Source organism: Lynx canadensis, chromosome B1, assembly GCF_007474595.2.
Source record: "Lynx canadensis isolate LIC74 chromosome B1, mLynCan4.pri.v2, whole genome shotgun sequence".
Lineage (NCBI taxonomy): Eukaryota > Metazoa > Chordata > Mammalia > Carnivora > Felidae > Lynx > Lynx canadensis.
Window position 1 is genome coordinate 117,785,484 of NC_044306.2, and position 20,550 is coordinate 117,806,033.

Sequence of the window (20,550 nt, forward strand, 5' to 3'; positions counted from 1 at the left end):
TTGCCTTTGGAGACATGTCAAGTAAGAAGTTGCTGCAGGTGAAGTCAAAGAGGTTGTTGCCTTTTTTCTCTTCCAGGATTTTGATGATTTCCTGTCTCACATTTAGGTCTTTCATCCATTTTGAGTTTGTTTTTGTGTATGGCGTAAGAAAGTGGTTTAGGTTCATTCTTCTGCATGTTGCTGTCCAGCTATCTCAGCACCATTTACTAAAGAGACTGTCTTTTTTCCATTGGATACTCTTTCCTACTTTGTCGAAGATTAGTTATCCATACATTTATGGGTCCAATTCTGGGTTCTCTATTCTATTACGTTGCTCTATGTGTCTGTCTTGATACCACACTGTCTTGATGATTACAGCTTTGTAGTAGAGGCTAAAGTCTTGGATTGTGATGCCTCCAGCTTTGGTTTTGTTTTTCAACATTACTTTAGCTATTCATGTGGTCTTTTTGGTTCCATACAAATTTTAGGATTGTTTGTTTTAGCTCTGAGAAGAATGCTGGTGCTATTCTGATTGGGATTGCATTGAATGTATAGATTGCTTTGGGTGGTATCGACATTTTAACAGTATTTGTTATTCTAGTCCATGAGCATGGAATGCTTTTCCATTTCTTTGTGTCGTCTTCAATTTCTTCACTAAGCTGTCTCTAGTTTTCAGCGTGCAGATCTTTTATCTCTTTGGTTAGGTTTATTCCTAAGTATTTTATGGTTCTTTGTGCAATTGTATATGTGACTTTGCTGAATTCAGGTATCAGTTCTAGCAGTTTTTGGTGGAGCCTTTTGGGTTTTCCATATAGGGTATTATGTCATCTATGAAAAGTGAAAGTTTGACTTCTTTGCCAGTTTGGATGCCTTTTATTTCATTTTGTTGTCTGATTGCTGATGCTAGAACTTCCAACACTATGTTAAACAACAGTGGTGAGAGTGGATATCCCTGTTGTGTTCCTGATCTCAGAGGGAAAGCTCTCAGTTTTTCCCCATTGAGGATGATATTCGCTGTGGGCCTTTTCATATATGACTTTTATGGTAGTAAGGTATGTTCCTTCTATCTCAAATTTCTTGAGGGTTTTATTAAGAAAGGATGCTGTATTTTGTCAAATGCTTTTCTGCATCTGTTGACAGGATCATATGGTTCTTATCCTTTCTTCTGTTAATGTGATGTATCACATTGATTGATTTGTGAATATTGAACCAGCCATGCAGCCCAGGAATGAATCCCACTTGATCATAGTGAATAATTCTTTTAATATAGTGTTGAATTTGATTTTCTAGTATCTTGTTGAGAATTTTCATATTCATGTTCATCAGAGATATTGGCCTGTAATTCTCCTTTTTAGTGGGGTCTTTGTGCAGTTTGGGAATCAGGGTAATGCTGGCTTCGTAGAATGAGTCTGGAAGTGTTCCTTCTGTTTCTATTTTTGGAACAGCTTGCGAGAACTTAACTCTGCTTTAAATGTCTGGTAGAATTCCCCTGGAAAGCCATCTGGTGCAGGACCCTTATTTTGTTGGGAAATTTTTGATAATGGATTCGATTTCTTCACCGGTTATGGGTCTGTTCAAGTTTTCTGTTTCTTCCCATTTAAGTTGTGGTAGTGTGTGGGTATCTAGGAGTTTGTCCATTTCTTCCAGATTGTCCAGTTTGTTGGCATATAATTTTTCATAGTATTCTCTAATAATTGTTTGTTTTTCTGTGGTATTGGTTGTGATCTCTCCTCTTTCATTTGTGAGTTTATCTGTTTGGGTCCTCTCTCTTTTCTTTTTGAGAAGTCTGGCCAGGGGTTTATCAGTTTTGTTTATTCTTTTAGAAAACCAGCTTTTAGATTCATTGATGTGTTGTACTGTTTTTTTGGATTCTGTGTTGTTTATTTCTGCTGTAATCATTATTTCTCTTCTTCTGCTGGCTTTGGGGTTTCTTTGCTGCTCTGTTTCTAGTTCCTTTAGGTGTGAGGTTAGATTCTGTATTGGGGATTTTTCTTGCTTCTTGAGATGGGCCTGGATTGCGATGTATTTTCCTCTTAGGACCTCTTTTGCTGCATCCCAAAGGGTTTGGACTGTTGTGTTTTCATTTTCATTTGCTTCCATATATTTTTTAAGTTCTTAAATTCCTGGTTGACCCATTCATTATTTAGTAGGATGCTCTTTAACCTCTGTGTATTTGGAGGCTTTCCAAATTTTGTGTTTTGTTGATTTCAAGTTTCATAGCATTGTGATTGGAAAATATGCATAGTATGATCTCAGTCCTTTTATATTTGTTGAGGGCTGTTCTGTGACCCAGTATGTGAGCTGTTTTGGAGAATGTTCCATGTGCACTTGAGAAGAATGTGTATTCTGCTGCTTTTGGATGAAAAGATCTGAATATATCTACTAAGTCTATCTGTTCCAGTGTGTCATTCAGAGCCATTGTTTTTTAACATTTTCTGCCTGGATGATCTATCCATTGACGTAAATAGAGCAAATATAGTAAATAGTCCCCAATAATCACAGTATTGTTATCTGTAAATTTATTTATGTTTGTGATTAGTGGATTCCTATATTTGGGTGCTTTCACATTGGGGGCATAAACATTTATAATTGATCCTCTTCTTTATGGATAGACACCTTAATTATGATATAATATAATTATATATTTAATATATAATTAAATATAATTAATATAATTCTTCATCTCTTGTTACAGTCTTTGTTTTGAAATCTAGTTTGTCTAATATAAGTATGGCTACTCTGGCTTTCTTTTGACATCCCGTAACATGATAGATGGTTTTCCATCCCTTCACTTTCAATCTGCAGGTGTCCTCAGGTCTAAAATGAGTCTTTTATAGGCAGCATATAGATGGATCTTGGTTTTTTTATCCATTCTGATACCCTATGTCTTTTGATTTAGTATTTAGTCCATTTACATTCAGAGTGATTATTGAAAGATATGGATTTAGTGTCATTATTCTATTTGTAGGTTTCATGCTTGTGATTATGTTTCTGCTGCTTTGTAGTCTTTGTTGCTTTGCTGCTTTCCACTCGCAGAGCACCCTTCGGATCACTTTCAGGGCTGGCTTAGTGGTCATGAACTCCTTTAGTTTTTATTTGTATGGGAAAGCCTTTATCTCTCCTTCTATTCTGAATGACAGCCTTGCTTGATAAAGGATTCTTTTTTTAAACATTTTTAAAAATGTTTTTATTTATTTTTGAGGGAGAATGAGACAGTGTGTGAGTGGGGAAGAGCAGAGAGAGAGAGAGGGAGACACAGAGTCCGAAGCAAGCTCCAGGCTCTGAGCTGTCAACACAGAGCCCGATGCGGGGCTTGAACCATGAGCTGTGAGATCATGACCTAAGCTGAGGTCAGATGCTTAACCGAGTGAGCCACCCAGGTGCCCCTGGATGAAGGATTCTTGGCTGCTTATTTTTCCTGTTCAGCTCATTGAACATTCCCTGCCTTTCCTTTCTGGCCTGTCAAGTTTCATTGGACAGATCTGCTTACTACCCTTATGTGTCTACGCTTGTAGGTTAAGGCTCATTTGTCCTTAACTGCTTTCAGAATTCTCTCTTTATCCTTGTTTTGCCAGTTTCACTATGATATGTCATGGTGTTGACCTGTTTTTATTGTTTTTAAAGGGAGTTCTCTGTGCCTCCTGGACTTAGATGCCTGTTTCCTTCCCCAGATTAGGGAAGTTCTCAGCTATAATTTGTTCATTTTTGTTTTTTTTATTTTTTAACGTTTATTTATTTTTGAGACAGAGAGAGACAGAGCATGAATGGGGGAGGGGCAGAGAGAGAGGGAGACACAGAATCAGAAGCAGGCTCCGGGCTCTGAGCCATCAGCCCAGAGCCCAACGCAGGGCTCGAACTCACGGACCGCGAGATCGTGACCTGAGTTAAAGTCAGACGCTTAATCGACCGAGCCACCCAGGCGCCCCATCAGCTATAATTTGTTCAAATAAACCTTCTGTCCCTTTCTCTTTCTTCTTCTTCTTCTTCTGGAACTCCTATAATATGGATATTATTTCATTGCATTGAATCTCTTAGGTCTCTAATTCTCTTCTCGTGGTCTAGTAATTTCCTTCCTTTCCTTTTGTCAGCTTCCCCATTTTCCATAATTTTATCTTCTATTTCACCTATTCTTTCCTCTGCTTGTCCCATCCTTGCTGTCCCTGTGTCTAGTTTATTTCGCACCTCATTTACAGCATTTCTTAATTAATCGTGACTATTTCTTAGGTCCTTGATCCCTGCAGCAGTAGATTCTCTGCTGTCTCTTGTACTTTTTTCACGCCCAGCTGTTAGTTTTACGACTATTATTATAAATTCTTGATCAGATATATTGTATCTGTTTTGAGCAATTCTCTGGCTGTCAGTTCTTCCTGGAATTTGTTTTGAGAATTCTTACATTTTGTCATTTTAGCTAGTTTTCTGTCCTTTACATGTTTTAATAGCTTGTTATGTGTCCTGTACCTGTGAGTACTACTGTATTAAAAAGGGGTCATACACTGTTCAGGGCCTGGCAGTTCAGAAGGGGTTTTTGGAGTGTGTTACGTGCACTCTGTTCCTGTGTCTTGGCTGCTTTGTCTCACTCCTTGTAGTGGTGGATTGGATCATCCACCAGGTGTGCTTTGATTGGTTTGTTGAAATAAACTTCGAAATGAGAAGGATGGGGGGAAGAGAAACCATATCCCAAACAGAGAGAGATGATAGGAGTGGAGGAAAAAACCAGGCAGAGAATCAAACTATAGGGTTTAATCCACAAAGAGAAAGAGGAAAATAAAGAAGAAGGAGATACAGAAAAGGTGTAAAAAGAACAGAGTAAAAATGCCTGATTAAACAAACAACCAGAACAGAGAAAAAAAGAAAAAGAATATATATATATAATTAAGAATTGACCAAAAATCAAATCAGAAACTATATGGCTCTGTCCCACCAAGCTGTCTCCGTATACCCCTGGACATGCCTCTGTCAGTTTGTAGCCTGGGTTCCTGGAATTCCAAGTATTCTGACCTCAATACTACTGCCTTTGAGGGATGAGGGAAATTCTGGTATCCCTACTCCTCCACCATCTTGACTCCTCCCCTACAAGGTGCTTTTTAAAACTATATGATTCCTCGGAATTCCCCCTGCCACCAACGGCTTCTGCAGGGTCCTCTATTGGCACCATTGACATTTTGGATGGATAATTCTGTTACAGTGGACTGTCCTGTTCAGTATCCCTGGCTTCTTCCCATTAGATGCTAGTAATACCTCCCTGTTTTTGACAACGAAAATTGTCTCCAGACAATGTCAGATAGTCTCGAGAGGGCAAAATTACCTCTGGTTGAGAATCAATAATCTCATTTATAACTGAGCTAACCAGTGTGGCCAGCCTTACACTAGTAATTATGTGATAACTTCAAATTTGAACATTTTTGTTTTATAAAGATCTCCTGGCATGAGGTGTGTAAGTCTCCCCAGCAAGATCGGAAACCTTTGAGAACAGGGATTTTGTTAGATACATAGTGTTTAACATAGTGATGAGTACTTAATAGAGCTTAGACATATGAGAGTCTGGTTAATATAATTGTGCATATTGCCCTACAAGTGAGATTTCAGTTTACTTTATAAAATCGTGCTAATCTGTTGTGTGTAATTAGGTTGTAACTAATTATAAATTCCTGTAGATTTATATTAAGATTTTAGATTCATTTTGCGAATGTTCTGAAAGGACTTATTTGACTTTATGGTTTCAGATCTGGGTTTTTTTCCTTCTCAAATTTCAAGACACAAAAGTGACTTTCTTTTGCGTCCCTTGCTTTCCAAATGTAAAGCTGCATTTTGAATCGTGAAGGAATTTGTTCTGAAGCATGTGTTCAAATTTTAGCTTGCAGTGAAATTCTGTAGGGCCAACAGGATATAGGAAGGATGCATGCATATAAACTTGGCATTGGCAACTTTGAAGGAACCACTGAAATAACTTTCTTTAATGCATGGAACATCTGCTTCAACATCATGCAATTTCTTGGTTTCCTTTAAAATCTTGTTAAGGCATTTTATGAACCTGTTTTATCTGTATTTTTAACATATTAATTCTTCCAGTGTCATTCATTGTCTTAAGGCTGTATTCTAATATGTTAAAAATTTACTTTTCACTTGTAACTGATAAATGTGGTTTGCAAAACAGCATTTTAAGAGGATTCTCAGCTCTCTATTTTATCCCCAAGCAGCAAAATCCAGGTTTATACTATGTAATGATATGCATGGGTTTATTTTCTGTTTAGTAGGAGTTTCTAGGCCTCGTACATTAAATTTCAAGATCTATAAATAACTTTAGTTTCTAAAAAGGAATCAAGATACTTAATTTTAAAAGGGATATCATAATAGGCTTTATAGACTATTTTTACATTATCTTTAATTATTAAAGCTTTATTAAATTTCATTCTGTAATGCTTTTAACCTTTCATATGTATTTTCTGATAGATGAGTAAATTTCTCCAAAGCCTTGAAAATGCTGAATTTCTTTTCTCTTTAAAGGTTCTTTCTTGTGGAGAGGTTATTCGTGTGAAGATCCTTGGAATTTTGGCTCTTATTGACCAGGGTGAAACAGACTGGAAAATAATTGCTATCAATGTGAATGACCCTGAAGCCTCAAAGTTTCATGGTAAGTCTATAACTTTCCAGAAACAGAAGTAAATCAGTATGTCATTCGAATTCTTAGCATCTAAAGGGGGGCTCATGTAAAACAGAATATGTATATTTGATTTTTTTATTCTCTTCATCCACATATTATAATCTATTATGATTGTATCTGAGTTGTGTCATATTGCTAGGAAGAACAAGAAAGAGAAAAGGCTAGATAGACAGGTGGTACCTCAGACTAAGAAAATACAGTCTGTAGGTTCCCTCCCTCCTTCCTTCCTTTTTTTTGCTTAAATTTCTCTTGTTCATCTGAGTAAGTAGAAAACTAAGGAAGGCATGTTCATCAAGGACATACGCTGTTTCTGTATCTAGTTTTTGTCCTGTGTTGCAAAAGTGGAGGGAAAGATAACTGTCCTTTGACAAAATTTTGATGTCCTAGAAATTTAAGTTCTAGAAATAGCTTGGTATGATAAAGAGTGGGACTTTCTTTGGAGTCACACACACCTCAGTTTGAGTTCTGGCTGTGCTACTTTCTGAGTGATTTTGGGTAGATCATCTAACATTTGTGAATTTCAGTTTGGTCACCCATTAAGGGAGATAATTATATCGGCTTGTGAGCTTGTCCACAGTAAGAGATGATTCACTTAAAGCATCTGGCTGTCATATCAAGTGTTGAATACATGGCCACTGTTATTATTCTCTATTTTCCCCCCCTATTTTTCTAGCCTTTTTTCTTTCAGTTTCATTCTTTTCGCGTTCCTGGTTTCTTCTAGGCCTCAGTTAGAAAATATGCCATTTCTGAATGGATGGGAACTCATTAACACTTAAGTGTTAACCTCTCTTATTTTATGTGCATTTAAAACCTTTTCTTGCACATGGAACAGCTAGAGATTTTATGCCATTCTTGAGTGTAATTGAGAAAGGAAAGGATCTGATAAGGTGAAGTACAAATAACCTCAGGGGCAAAACTAAAACATAAAACTACAATTAAAATATGAGGCTTTAGTTCATAACCATATATATTTCTTGTCTGTCTTTTATTTTATCCTGGGTTTCTTTAGTATATTTCTCATATATATGTATGTAAGAGAAGCAAAATACACTGTTAAACATTCTTTAATGCATTAACTGCTCCTCAAATGAGAACTGATAAAATAATGGTGCAACAGCCAGTCAAAACAAATCACGTAACTAACTGATTGGTGATATGACACACTGAAGTTATGAAACTCTGCTAAGGGATGCCCCCTCTACACTGGAGAGGCTGAGTGCCTGAATGAAACTATGTGTTAGGTGGAATAAACTATTCTTTAGCCCAGTTCTGTTCCAGATGTGATTTAACTTTGTGAACTCTCATCATATGCCAAGCACTTGTACCTGTTCTAGTACATATTATTATTCTTAATTTAAAAGGTGCTCTAAGGATTTAAATAATTGGCTCAAGTTTGCACATCCATTACATAGTAGAACTATGATTTGAACTCATTTCTGTCTGATTATAAAGTCCACTGTCTATAATATTGTACTAAGCAGTTAATACTTGATTGTAGTAATTCGTGGTTTTTGTAACTAGCAGTATTATTGAAACAAGATTACATAAGGCTAATAACTACCTCATGTTTCTCTTGAGTTTGCTAAGGGTTAGAATGAAAAGTTCTCTTTCCTTACTTTAATTCTATTTGTTTCCTGAATGGAGATGACTTTGCACTTTGGCATCTTCTAAATTCTTTTTGTGTATGTTTGTACAAAAAGACACACCAGAAGGAATACTGAAGCTTATTTAGGTTGAGGTGACATCAGACCAGAATAATTACAAGAACTTGTTGAGTACTATTGACATATTTTGCTCTGAAATGATGTGCTGACATTGTGTTTTGTATTTATTTTCTGAATGAGTAAGGAATATGGGGGGAAATGGATATTATTTACTTTAAGGATATTTGCCTATTGTTCAATCTGGGTAGTACCTTAAGTAATCATAAATGTAGATTTTGTAGAGTAAGTTATTCTATAGTTTTTTTTTTTTTTTTTTATGAAATTTATTGACAAATTGGTTTCCATACAACACCCAGTGCTCATCCCAAAAGGTGCCCTCCTCAATACCCATCACCCACCCTCCCCTCCCTCCCACCCCCCATCAACCCTCAGTTTGTTCTCAGTTTTTAACAGTCTCTTATGCTTTGGCTGTCTCCCACTCTAACCTCTTTTTTTTTTTTTTTTTTCCTTCCCCTCCCCCATGGGTTCCTGTTAAGTTTCTCAGGATCCACATAAGAGTGAAACCATATGGTATCTGTCTTTCTCTGTATGGCTTATTTCACTTAGCATTACACTCTCCAGTTCCATCCACGTTGCTACAAAGGGCCATATTTCATTTTTTCTCATTGCCACATAGTACTCCATTGTGTATATATACCATAATTTCTTTATCCATTCATCAGTTGATGGACATTTAGGCTCTTTCCATAATTTGGCTATTGTTGAGAGTGCTGCTATGAACATTGAGGTACAAGTGCCCCTATGCATCAGTACTCCTGTATCCCTTGGATAAATTCCTAGCAGTGCTATTGCTGGGTCATAGGGTAGGTCTATTTTTAATTTTCTGAGGAACCTCCACACTGCTTTCCAGAGCGGCTGCACCAATTTGCATTCCCACCAACAGTGCAAGAGGGTTCCCGTTTCTCCACATCCTCTCCAGCATCTATAGTCTCCTGATTTGTTCATTTTGGCCACTCTGACTGGCGTGAGGTGATACCTGAGTGTGGTTTTGATTTGTATTTCCCTGATAAGGAGCGACGCTGAACATCTTTTCATGTGCCTGTTGGCCATCTGGATGTCTTCTTTAGAGAAGTGTCTATTCATGTTTTCTGCCCATTTCTTCACTGGGTTATTTGTTTTTCGGGTGTGGAGTTTGGTGAGCTCTTTATAGATTTTAGATACTAGCCCTTTGTCCGATATGTCATTTGCAAATATCTTTTCCCATTCCGTTGGTTGCCTTTTAGTTTTGTTGGTTGTTTCCTTTGCTGTGCAGAAGCTTTTAATCTTCATAAGGTCCCAGTAATTCACGTTTGCTTTTAATTCCCTTGCCTTTGGGGATGTGTCGAGTAAGAGATTGCTACGGCTGAGGTCAGAGAGATCTTTTCCTGCTTTCTCCTCTAAGGTTTTGATGGTTTCCTGTCTCACATTTAGGTCCTTTATCCATTTTGAGTTTATTTTTGTAAGTGGTGTGAGAAAGTGGTCTAGTTTCAACCTTCTGCATGTTGCTGTCCAGTTCTCCCAGCACCATTTGTTAAAGAGGCTGTCTTTTTTCCATTGGATGTTCTTTCCTGCTTTGTCAAAGATGAGTTGGCCATACGTTTGTGGGTCTAGTTCTGGGGTTTCTATTCTATTCCATTGGTCTGTGTGTCTGTTTTTGTGCCAATACCATGCTGTCTTGATGATGACAGCTTTGTAGTAGAGGCTAAAGTCTGGGATTGTGATGCCTCCTGCTTTGGTCTTCTTCTTCAAAATTCCTTTGGCTATTCGGGGCCTTTTGTGGTTCCATATGAATTTTAGGATTGCTTGTTCTAATTTCGAGAAGAATGCTGGTGCAATTTTGATTGGGATTGCATTGAATGTGTAGATAGCTTTGGGTAGTATTGACATTTTGACAATATTTATTTTTCCAATCCATGAGCAGGGAATGTCTTTCCATTTCTTTAAGTCTTCTTCAATTACCTTCATAAGCTTTCTATAGTTTTCAGCATACAGATCCTTTACATCTTTGGTTAGATTTATTCCTAGGTATTTTATGCTTCTTGGTGCAATTGTGAATGGGATCATTTTCTTTATTTGTCTTTCTGTTGCTTCATTGTTAGTGTATAAGAATGCAACTGATTTCTGTACATTGATTTTGTATCCTGCAACTTTGCTGAATTCATGTATCAGTTCTAGTAGACTTTTGGTGGAGTCTATCGGATTTTCCATGTATAATATCATGTCATCTGCAAAAAGCGAAAGCTTGACTTCATCTTTGCCAATTTTGATGCCTTTGATTTCCTTTTGTTGTCTGATTGCTGATGCTAGAACTTCCAGCACTAAGTTAAACAACAGCGGTGAGAGTGGGCATCCCTGTCGTGTTCCTGATCTCAGGGAAAAAGCTCTCAGTTTTTCCCCGTTGAGGATGATGTTAGCTGTGGGCTTTTCATAAATGGCTTTTATGATCTTTAAGTATGTTCCTTCTATCCCGACTTTCTCAAGGGTTTTTATTAAGAAAGGGTGCTAGATTTTGTCAAAGGCCTTTTCTGCATCGATTGACAGGATCATATGGTTCTTCTGTTTTTTTTTGTTAATGTGATGTATCACGTTGATTGATTTGCGAATGTTGAACCAGCCCTGCATCCCAGGAATGAATCCCACTTGATCATGATGAATAATTCTTTTTATATGCTGTTGAATTCGATTTGCTAGTATCTCATTCAGAATTTTTGCATCCATATTCATCAGGGATATTGGCCTGTAGTTCTCTTTTTTTACTGGGTCTCTGTCTGGTTTAGGAATCAAAGTAATACTGGCTTCATAGAATGAGTCTGGAAGTTTTCCTTCCCTTTCTATTTCTTGGAATAGCTTGAGAAGGATAGGTATTATCTCTGCTTTAAATGTCTGGTAGAACTCCCCTGGGAAGCCATCTGGTCCTGGACTCTTATTTGTTGGGAGATTTTTGATAACCGATTCAATTTCTTCTCTGGTTATGGGTCTGTTCAAGCTTTCTATTTCCTCCTGATTGAGTTTTGGAAGAGTGTGGGTGTTCAGGAATGTGTCCATTTCTTCCAGGTTGTCCAATTTGTTGGCATATAATTTTTCATAGTATTCCCTGATAATTGTTTGTATCTCTGAGGGATTGGTTGTAATAATTCCATTTTCATTCATGATTTTATCTATTTGGGTCATCTCCCTTTTCTTTTTGAGAAGCCTGGCTAGAGGTTTGTCAATTTTCTTTATTTTTTCAAAAAACCTACTCTTGGTTTCGTTGATCTGCTCTACAGTTTTTTTAGATTCTATATTGTTTATTTCTGCTCTGATCTTTATGATTTCTCTTCTTCTGCTGGGTTTAGGCTGCCTTTGCTGTTCTGCTTCTATTTCCTTTAGGTGTGCTGTTAGATTTTGTATTTGGGATTTTTCTTGTTTCTTGAGATAGGCCTGGATTGCGATGTATTTTCCTCTCAGGACTGCCTTTGCTGCGTCCCAAAGCGTTTGGATTGTTGTATTTTCATTTTCGTTTGTTTCCATATATTTTTTGATTTCTTCTCTAATTGCCTGGTTGACCCACTCATTCGTTAGTAGGGTGTTCTTTAACCTCCACGCTTTTGGAGGTTTTCCAGACTTTTTCCTGTGGTTGATTTCAAGCTTCATAGCATTGTGGTCTGAAAGTATGCATGGTATAATTTCAATTCTTTAAACTTATGAAGGGCTGTTTTGTGACCCAGTATATGATCTATCTTGGAGAATGTTCCATGTGCACTCGAGAAGAAAGTATATTCTGTTGCTTTGGGATGCAGAGTTCTAAATATATCTATCAAGTCCATCTGATCCAATGTCTCATTCAGGGCCCTTGTTTCTTTATTGACTGTGTGTCTAGATGATCTATCCATTTCTGTAAGTGGGGTGTTAAAGTCCCCTGCAATTACCACATTCTTATCAATAAGGTTGCTTCTGTTTATGAGTAATTGTTTTATATACTTGGGGGCTCCGGTATTCGGCGCATAGACATTTATAATTGTTAGCTCTTCCTGATGGATAGACCCTGTAACTATTATATAATGTCCTTCTTCATCTCTTGTTACAGCCTTTAATTTAAAGTCTAGTTTGTCTGATATAAGTATGGCTACTCCAGCTTTCTTTTGGCTTCCAGTAGCATGATAAATAGTTCTCCATCCCCTCACTCTGAATCTAAAGGTGTCCTCAGGTCTAAAATGAGTCTCTTGTAGACAGCAAATAGATGGGTCTTGTTTTTTTATCCATTCTGATACCCTATGTCTTTTGGTTGGCACATTTAATCCGTTTACATTCAGTGTTATTATAGAAAGATACGGGTTTAGAGTCATTGTGATGTCTGTATGTTTTATGCTTGTAGTGATGTCTCTGGTACTTTGTCTCACAGGGTCCCCCTTAGGATCTCTTGTAGGGCTGGTTTAGTGGTGACAAACTCCTTCAGTTTTTGTTTGTTTGGGAAGACCTTTATCTCTCCTTCTATTCTAAATGACAGACTTGCTGGATAAAGGATTCTCGGCTGCATATTTTTTCTGTCTAGCACCCTGAAAATCTCGTGCCAATTCTTTCTGGCCTGCCAAGTTTCAAAAGAGAGATCCGTCACGAGTCTTATAGGTCTCCCTTTATATGTGAGGGCACGTTTACCCCTTGCTGCTTTCAGAATTTTCTCTTTATCCTTGTATTTTGCCAGTTTCACTATGATATGTCGTGCAGAAGATCGATTCAAGTTACGTCTGAAGGGAGTTCTCTGTGCCTCTTGGATTTCAATGCCTTTTTCCTTCCCCAGTTCAGGGAAGTTCTCAGCTATTATTTCTTCAAGTACCCCTTCAGCACCTTTCCCTCTCTCTTCCTCCTCTGGAATACCAATTATGCGTATATTATTTCTTTTTAGTGTATCACTTAGTTCTCTAATTTTCCCCTCATACTCCTGGATTTTTTATCTCTCTTTTTCTCAGCTTCCTCTTTTTCCATAACTTTATCTTCTAGTTCACCTATTCTCTCCTCTGCCTCTTCCATCCGAGCTGTGGTGGTTTGCATTTTGTTTTGCATTTCCTTTAAAGCGTTTTTCAGCTCCTCGTGACTGTTCCTTAGTCCCTTGATCTCTGTAGCAAGAGATTCTCTGCTGTCCTGTATACTGTTTTCCAGCCCAGCGATTAATTTTATGACTATTATTCTAAATTCACTTTCTGTTATATTATTTAAATCCTTTTTGATCAGCTCATTAGCTGTTGTTATTTCCTGGAGATTCTTCTGAGGGGAATTCTTCCGCTTGGTCATTTTGGATAGTCCCTGGTGTGGTGAGGACCTGCAGGTCACTTCCCCTGTGCTGTGGTGTATAACTGGAGTTGGTGGGCGGGGCCGCAGTCAGTCCTGATGTCTGCCCCCAGCCCACCGCTGGGGCCACAGTCAGACTGGTGTGTGCCTTCTCTTCCCCTCTCCTAGGGGTGGGATTCACTGTGGGGTGGCGTGGCCCGTCTGGGCTACTTGCACACTGCCAGGCTTGTGATGCTGGGGATCTGGCGTATTGGCTGGGGTGGGAAGGCAAGGTGCACGGCGGGAGGGGGGGCAGGCTTAGCTCGCTTCTCCTTAGGTGATCCACTTCAGGAGGGGCCCTGTGGCAGCCGGAGGGAGTCAGATCCGCTGCCGAGGTTTGGCTCCGCAGAAGCACAGAGTTGGGTGTTTGCGCGGAGCGAGCAATTTCCCTGGCCAGAACCGGTTCCCTTTGGGATTTTGGCCGGGGGATGGGCGGGGGAGATGGCGCTGGCGAGCGCCTTTGTTCCCCGCCAAACTGAGCTCTGTCGTCCGGTGGCTCCGCAGCTCACCCTCCCTTTGTCCTCCAGCCTTCCCGCTTTCCGAGCAGAGCTGTTAACTTATGACCTCCCAGACGCTAAGTCGCGCTTGCTGTCGGAACACAGTCCGTCAGGCCCCTCCGCTTTTGCAAGCCAGACTCGAGGGCTCTGATTGGCTGGCGAGCCGCCCCTCCGCCCCGGCTCCCTCCCGCCAGTCCGTGGAGCGCGCACCGCCTCGCCGCCCTTCCTACCCTCTTCCGTGGGCCTCTCGTCTGCACTTGGGTCCGGTGACTCCGTTCTGCTAATCCTCTGGCGGTTTTCTGGGTTATTTAGGCAGGTGTAGGTGGAATCTAAGTGATCAGCAGGACGCGCGGTGAGCCCAGCGTCCTCCTACGCCGCCATCTTCCTGCCCCAGGCCTTTAAATTCTATAGTTTTAAGAGTTTGAAATGTTTTATTCTTAATTCCTTTTGCCTTCACCTTATTGTGATATATTCTATGTATCTGTATTGAATTTTTTCTCTCTTCTTTTTATAGTGACCCAAGAAAAAAATAGATACAGGCACAAAGGCTGAAGAAATCATAGTAGAAATTTTTTAAATTATAAATCATGGAATACTAGATGACTCTATGTGGCAGAGTCATAATAATTATTAATTATTTTTAATTTAAGCTCAAGTTTTTATTTACACTTGTTGTATCTCTCAAACATGATCCAGCTGTTCTCTCAACTATTTCAGACAAAAGACAGATTTTGTTGTCCTGCTGCTGGAGCAAATGTTAATTGACAGAAATCATTCTTTTTTTTTTTTTTTAAAGTTTTATTTATTTATTAGAGAGAAAGAGAAGTGGGGGGAAGGGACATAGAGAATCCCAAGTAGGCTCCACATGGTCAGCATGGAGCCCAATGTGGTGCTTGAACCCACGAACTAGAGATCATGACCTGATCCAAAACCAAGAGTTGGATGCTGAACCAACTGAGCCACTCAGGTGCCCCTGACAGAAGTCATTCTTAATTTTACTTTTTTTTCTTCATTATTTAGCCTGGTGTGTTGTTTGTGTTTTCATTACCACCTACTAAAGTGGGGCATTAGAGGGGATGAGAACTGAGAGATGCTCCGTAATTGCAGGGGTGGAAAGCTTCCTAAATTTATGAAGAAATTAAAAAAAAACAAACAAACAGTTAATATGATTTGATTATGATATTTAATAGTCTTCTATTATAATAATTTATCTTCTCAAGGTACCTACCGTGTAGTTCAGTAAGAGCCTAAGTATTGTAAGCATGTGGCTTATTTTATATGTTCCAGATTAAAAATTGACCTTTGGCAGGAGAGAGGAGACCTTACAAACAAATAAAGGAATCAATTTCTTAATTTCTAGATTAGATGAAATACCTATTATAACAACTTGTGATTTTATTGCAGTAAGATAAAAATGTATATTTGGACCCATATGATTAAATAAATATTAGCTAACAGATAATCAAGTTTGTTGCTGTTCTCTCTCTACATCTTTGAAAATTAACAATATTTAATCATAAATTAAGCAACATTTAAACATTTTATTATGTGTCCATTCCACATCTAACCTTCCAGAATCACAAACACAGTGTTTTGGATGGCATTTTTAATTATAAAAATAATCATATGCTTGGAAATAAAAACTCAGAAGTGTAAAAATATAAAATAAAAAGTACAATTCTCCTTCCCACTTCTCACGCCAGTCTGACTTCTCCAGTCTGTATCTTCTTCCTTGTATGTTTTTAGTTCCCCTGCACAGTTGCTTCTCTACTCAAGCATTGTATTTCTTAATTTATGTCTTTCCTTTTGACTCAAGTTGCTGCTCCAAAAACTTAGGAATTTAATTTCTTATACATTTTTAAATTATGTTACTGTATTTCTTCTTCGATTATGTTAATAGCTCTAATTATTATACTTTGGGCATTATTTATCACTTCATTACTTTTCAACAATAAATTGTGGTTGCCCAGTACAAAACCAGGGCATGGAGGTTTCTGCACTACTTCTCTGTCCTTTTCAGACCAGTTTCTCTGACCTGTACAGTAGCTCCACAGTGGCTAATTTTATCATATTTAAATTCTGTTCTTTAACTGGTTTTCGTATTTTGTCTCTTGAGTCTGAAAATTGAAAAATAACAAATAACATTTATAGTGTTTATGTGAATAATACTATTATTCACCTCCTTTATCATATTAATTATGGACACAAGAGAATAGCTTGCTGCACAGTGATCATCACGGGGTTTCTTTTCATTGCCCTGTGTTAATAGTTCTGTTTTTTCTTAGATTCTTTCATGTCCTCTTTTTCATTTTCATTGTTGGCTGGTGTACATTTTCCAAAAATTTTTACATGACGTGGTTGGGAGATTGATTCTGAGTCCATACATGTCAGAAATGTCTTTTTTGGGGTCACTTTCTACTTAAATAGCTTTAAAAAACCTAATGCAATAACTTAAAAAAATTACTGTGTATAATTTGGGATTTTATCACAAAGGAGTGATTTTATAACAGTGTAAATATTTGTTGTCTTTACTTCTTGGAATTTTTATTAGATCAATAGGAAGAAAGGTTAAAATCATGTAGGGGAAGGGATAGCTATCTATAATTTTTTTTTAATTCGGTAGTTTTCTGAGGATGTGTGTAATACAGAAATTTATAAAGAAATTTTTGTTCATTTTCATTGTTGTTTAGACATTTAAAAAATAAATCCCTCATTAATTTCCACTATCTTAAGAAAAAAGCTGTTTTTTGACATGTACCTATGTTTTCTTTTTTGAAAAAAAGAAGTCTGTTTTAATTTACTAACAGTATGTCCTTCTTTATTTCCATACATATTTTTAAAATTTTTTGGAGAATTATTACAATTCTACAAGGAAGTTTTAGGGTTGTTGTATTATGAAATCACTTCTTTGATCCAGATGAACAGACTGTGGTAGGCTGTAATGACCTGTTCTAGTATTTGTAGTTTTTAACTTTGACATGGCTGAACTAAAACTAGCCATTGCATCAGAGAACGTATTTCAGCTAGAAACTGTGATTGCTGGCTGTATTTCTGTAATTTTAATCTTATTATTTAAATCTTCCAGGTTTTTCTTCTGAAGCAGAAATAGCCATGGTGAAATTCCAAAAAGAAAAGTCTAAATAACATTTAAAAACAAATTTCTTGTGTTCCCTGGTAGAAAATCAGTCACTTTGGCTGGCTCATTAACACCTGGAGAGCACTAAGACCTTTTAATACCCTATAATTAGGTTCCAGGCTCTAATGCTCTTAATGGTACCTTAATGGCCTGAAAGAGTTAATAAGACTCCCAGGGCTCCTAAATTGTTACTAGAGAATGCCTTGGCCATTAGGGATAATAGTGCTTGGTTATGAAATAACCAAGTTCAGAGCTTTTTAAGAAAATTGAAATGCGAGGGCATGTGTAATTTCTCCTTGGGTTAAATTAACCACCTTCTATAATGTAGAGCTTCACATACTCACCAGACAGATGTTTGAACCTCTTCAGAATGCCAGTGATGCCTGAGGACCTTATGTCAGGTGAAGTAACCTCATAGGAGGTAATTTAGGCCTACAAGCTACTTCAGCTTGCAGACTGTTAAAGATTTTTTTGTTTGATCTTTAAATAAATGAAAACAATTGTCTGTTCTATTGCTTGTGCAGTGATTTTGCAGTTTTTAAAAACAAAAAATTAGAAAACAAAAATTGAAATCAGAACAATTATATTGGTTTAGATACATTCTGGGATGAATAAATTACATGAGTAAAAAGGGAATTATTGAAAATGAGGACTTTTGGGGACTTTTTCAAAGGCCAGCACTGTACTGATCTTAGAAGTATCAGAATTTATCTGTATTTCATATATGTAGAATTTCAGCTTACTTTTAGAGAAATTTAAAAGTCATATAAAACTGTATAGTTCTTCAATGTCTTTCAAGGCAGTTATAAACCTGTGAAAACCAACTCTCTTTGACTCAAATTTTCATTAGCTGAATGAACACCTAGTGTCCATGCAATTATGATCTTAAAAATAAGGAAATTTACATGGTGTTTGATTTCCTTACTTTTTAAAACACAATTTAATACTGTTATTTAGGGAGAAAAAAACAGAGAATAGCATAGAAATCTTAAAGGAAAATATTTGTGTTATCCTTTAGAACCAGCAAGAATAGAGTTCAGTTTGCTTTTCTGTGCATGGACTCGTTGGCCCGGAAGGGGGCTGGCATATCACCACTGTCATCTGAATGCTCTCACATTTCTGTAACATCTACTACATGTTTAGTAATTATGCTGAGTGTTTCTTCTGGAATATCTGTTTGGCTTATTTACATAAGTTTAGGCAAAATGTGATAGTGTCTCCCCTACCTTTTTTTCAGATTAAGGAACTGAGGCACTGGGGAGGGGGGATTCTTGGTTAGTAACTTGTCTAAAGTCATACATGGAGCCACTGGAATCCAGTTGGTCTCCAGAGCCTGTGCCGTTCACTGCATCCCACCACTCCTCTGAAAAATACTGGGGTAGTTGAATGTATCTGTGGCCTTGGACAGTGTTACTTTCTGGGAGTGCTGACCCTTTGCTCTTAAATAATGTAGGCATCAGTGAGTTAATTATGATTAGAGGTCCCAGTAAAAGGATGGTTTTTTTGATCTTCATTCCTTTGATTTCACTAATAGGTACTTCAATAGGCATGGGTGTGTAGGGATGGGGTGTGGGAAGAGGTAGTTTGAGGAACAGGGACAAATTGAGTAAAATGTACTATAATTAAGAATAGAATTACATCACTGGGAATATTTTGCTTCTTTTTTAAACCTTGACCTCTTCCAGTGTTTTTTAGGTTTCAGTCATACTCTTGTGGTATGGTGAAGGGTAGAGGAGGCCTAAATTCTAAAATCCTGTCTTGTGTTTGTTAGTTAGCTGGCCTTGGGAAAGTCTTATAAGCTCTGGAAGCTTTACTGTCCCCAACTCTAAAGGTGCAGAATTTATCCTCTAATCGGTAAATGATCCCTAGCATTTTTTCCATCTCGTAAATTTTGGTTGTTCTAGGAAATATTTTTATTTTTGCTTTAAATGTTTATTTATTTTGAGAGAGAATGAGAGGAAGGATCAAAGAGAGAGAGAGGGAGAGAGAATTCCAAGCAGGCTCCACACTGTCAGTGCAGAGCCTGATGCGGGGTTTAACCTTACAAATCTGAGATCATGTCCTGTGATCACGTCCTGAGCAGAAACCGAGTCAGACTCTTAACCGACCGAGCCACCCAGGTGCCCCGGAAATATTTTTAATTCATTATTTTCAGCTTTCCTTTAAAGTGGAAAGACCTAAATAAATTGTCTTCAAAGATAGTGCTGAAGGAAACACAGTTTAAATTAAAGGATTACGAAATAGATTTCTTGGGGACATGGCACATTTTTAAGTTTTCTAGGGTAGCTCTTAGATGATGGAGCTGGAACTTCATTGGAGGTCTGTCTGACCCCAAACCTGAGTTTTTATCCATTCTGTTAAATGCTTCCAGTTAAAATCAGGTTAGAAAAATTATTTGAATTTCTGCTGTGTTTAAGGCACCCGAATGATTTTCACTTTACTGGTCATAAAGTTTCTTGTGAAATGGCAATGAATATTTGTATTTTGGGGGAAGAAAATCTACCAAGGTCTTTTCCAGGAGGTTTTTCTGATACAATACAAATAGGCCTCTGTGTAGAATTACCTTGTTTGGTATTTCTTATTTTGTTGTGTGTTAATTTCCATTATTTTTCATGATATTAGTGTATATTTTTAGTACAGGTGTTGATAAGAGTAGAATTAGTAGAAAAGGGTAATGGAGAAGGAAAGGTCAATAAAATGAGGGTTACTAAATTCATCAGATTGTACTATGAAGCATGGATGTGCAGACCAGTGTGGAAAACACAATCTTTCAGAGATCTGAGTAAACTGAAAGTATTCAAAGTATTAATTCTGAGCTAGAGACTCTATTTGTGATGCAGAAAATATAATGAGTGTTGTGGAATGGAGCTGTTGTTTCTTGTGAATGCTTGTAAGATATCGTTAAAAACGTTATGTTCTTGCTTCCCACAGATTTTGTTTGAGGCCTGTTGTGCACATATTTAGCTCTGTGAGAGCAGCAGCTATAGTGCTGGAGTGAGAGCTTTGTGCATTATTTCCTTTGGTTAAATCCCATAGAATTGGAAACTCTTTTTTTTTTACCTTTTCCTTTTTCTTTTTGCCGCCTTTGGACAAAATTTCAAACGTGTGGCCATTTTCTAGTATCTTCTTCCCTTTAAATAATATGAGCAAAGAGATATGGCATTACATTTATGTTACTGGTTTTTATCTAAAAATAAAAACAAAAAATCCACAGCTGATGATATGCTTCCCTCCCTTTGTGTTGTAGCTTGGTGGAAATAATCCAGATAA

The 20,550-nt window shown here is 37.6% G+C and overlaps 1 protein-coding gene across 2 annotated transcripts in view; it reads left to right on the forward strand.

Moving 5' to 3' along the window:
* Positions 1–20,550, forward strand: part of PPA2 (inorganic pyrophosphatase 2) — a 96,261-nt gene that overhangs the window by 37,776 nt on the left and 37,935 nt on the right. For both annotated transcript variants that reach the window (XM_030313328.1, XM_030313327.1), the window contains one exon: positions 6,484–6,610. In XM_030313328.1, the coding sequence (XP_030169188.1) occupies positions 6,484–6,610 (127 nt within the window). The remainder of the gene's footprint in view (positions 1–6,483; positions 6,611–20,550) is intronic.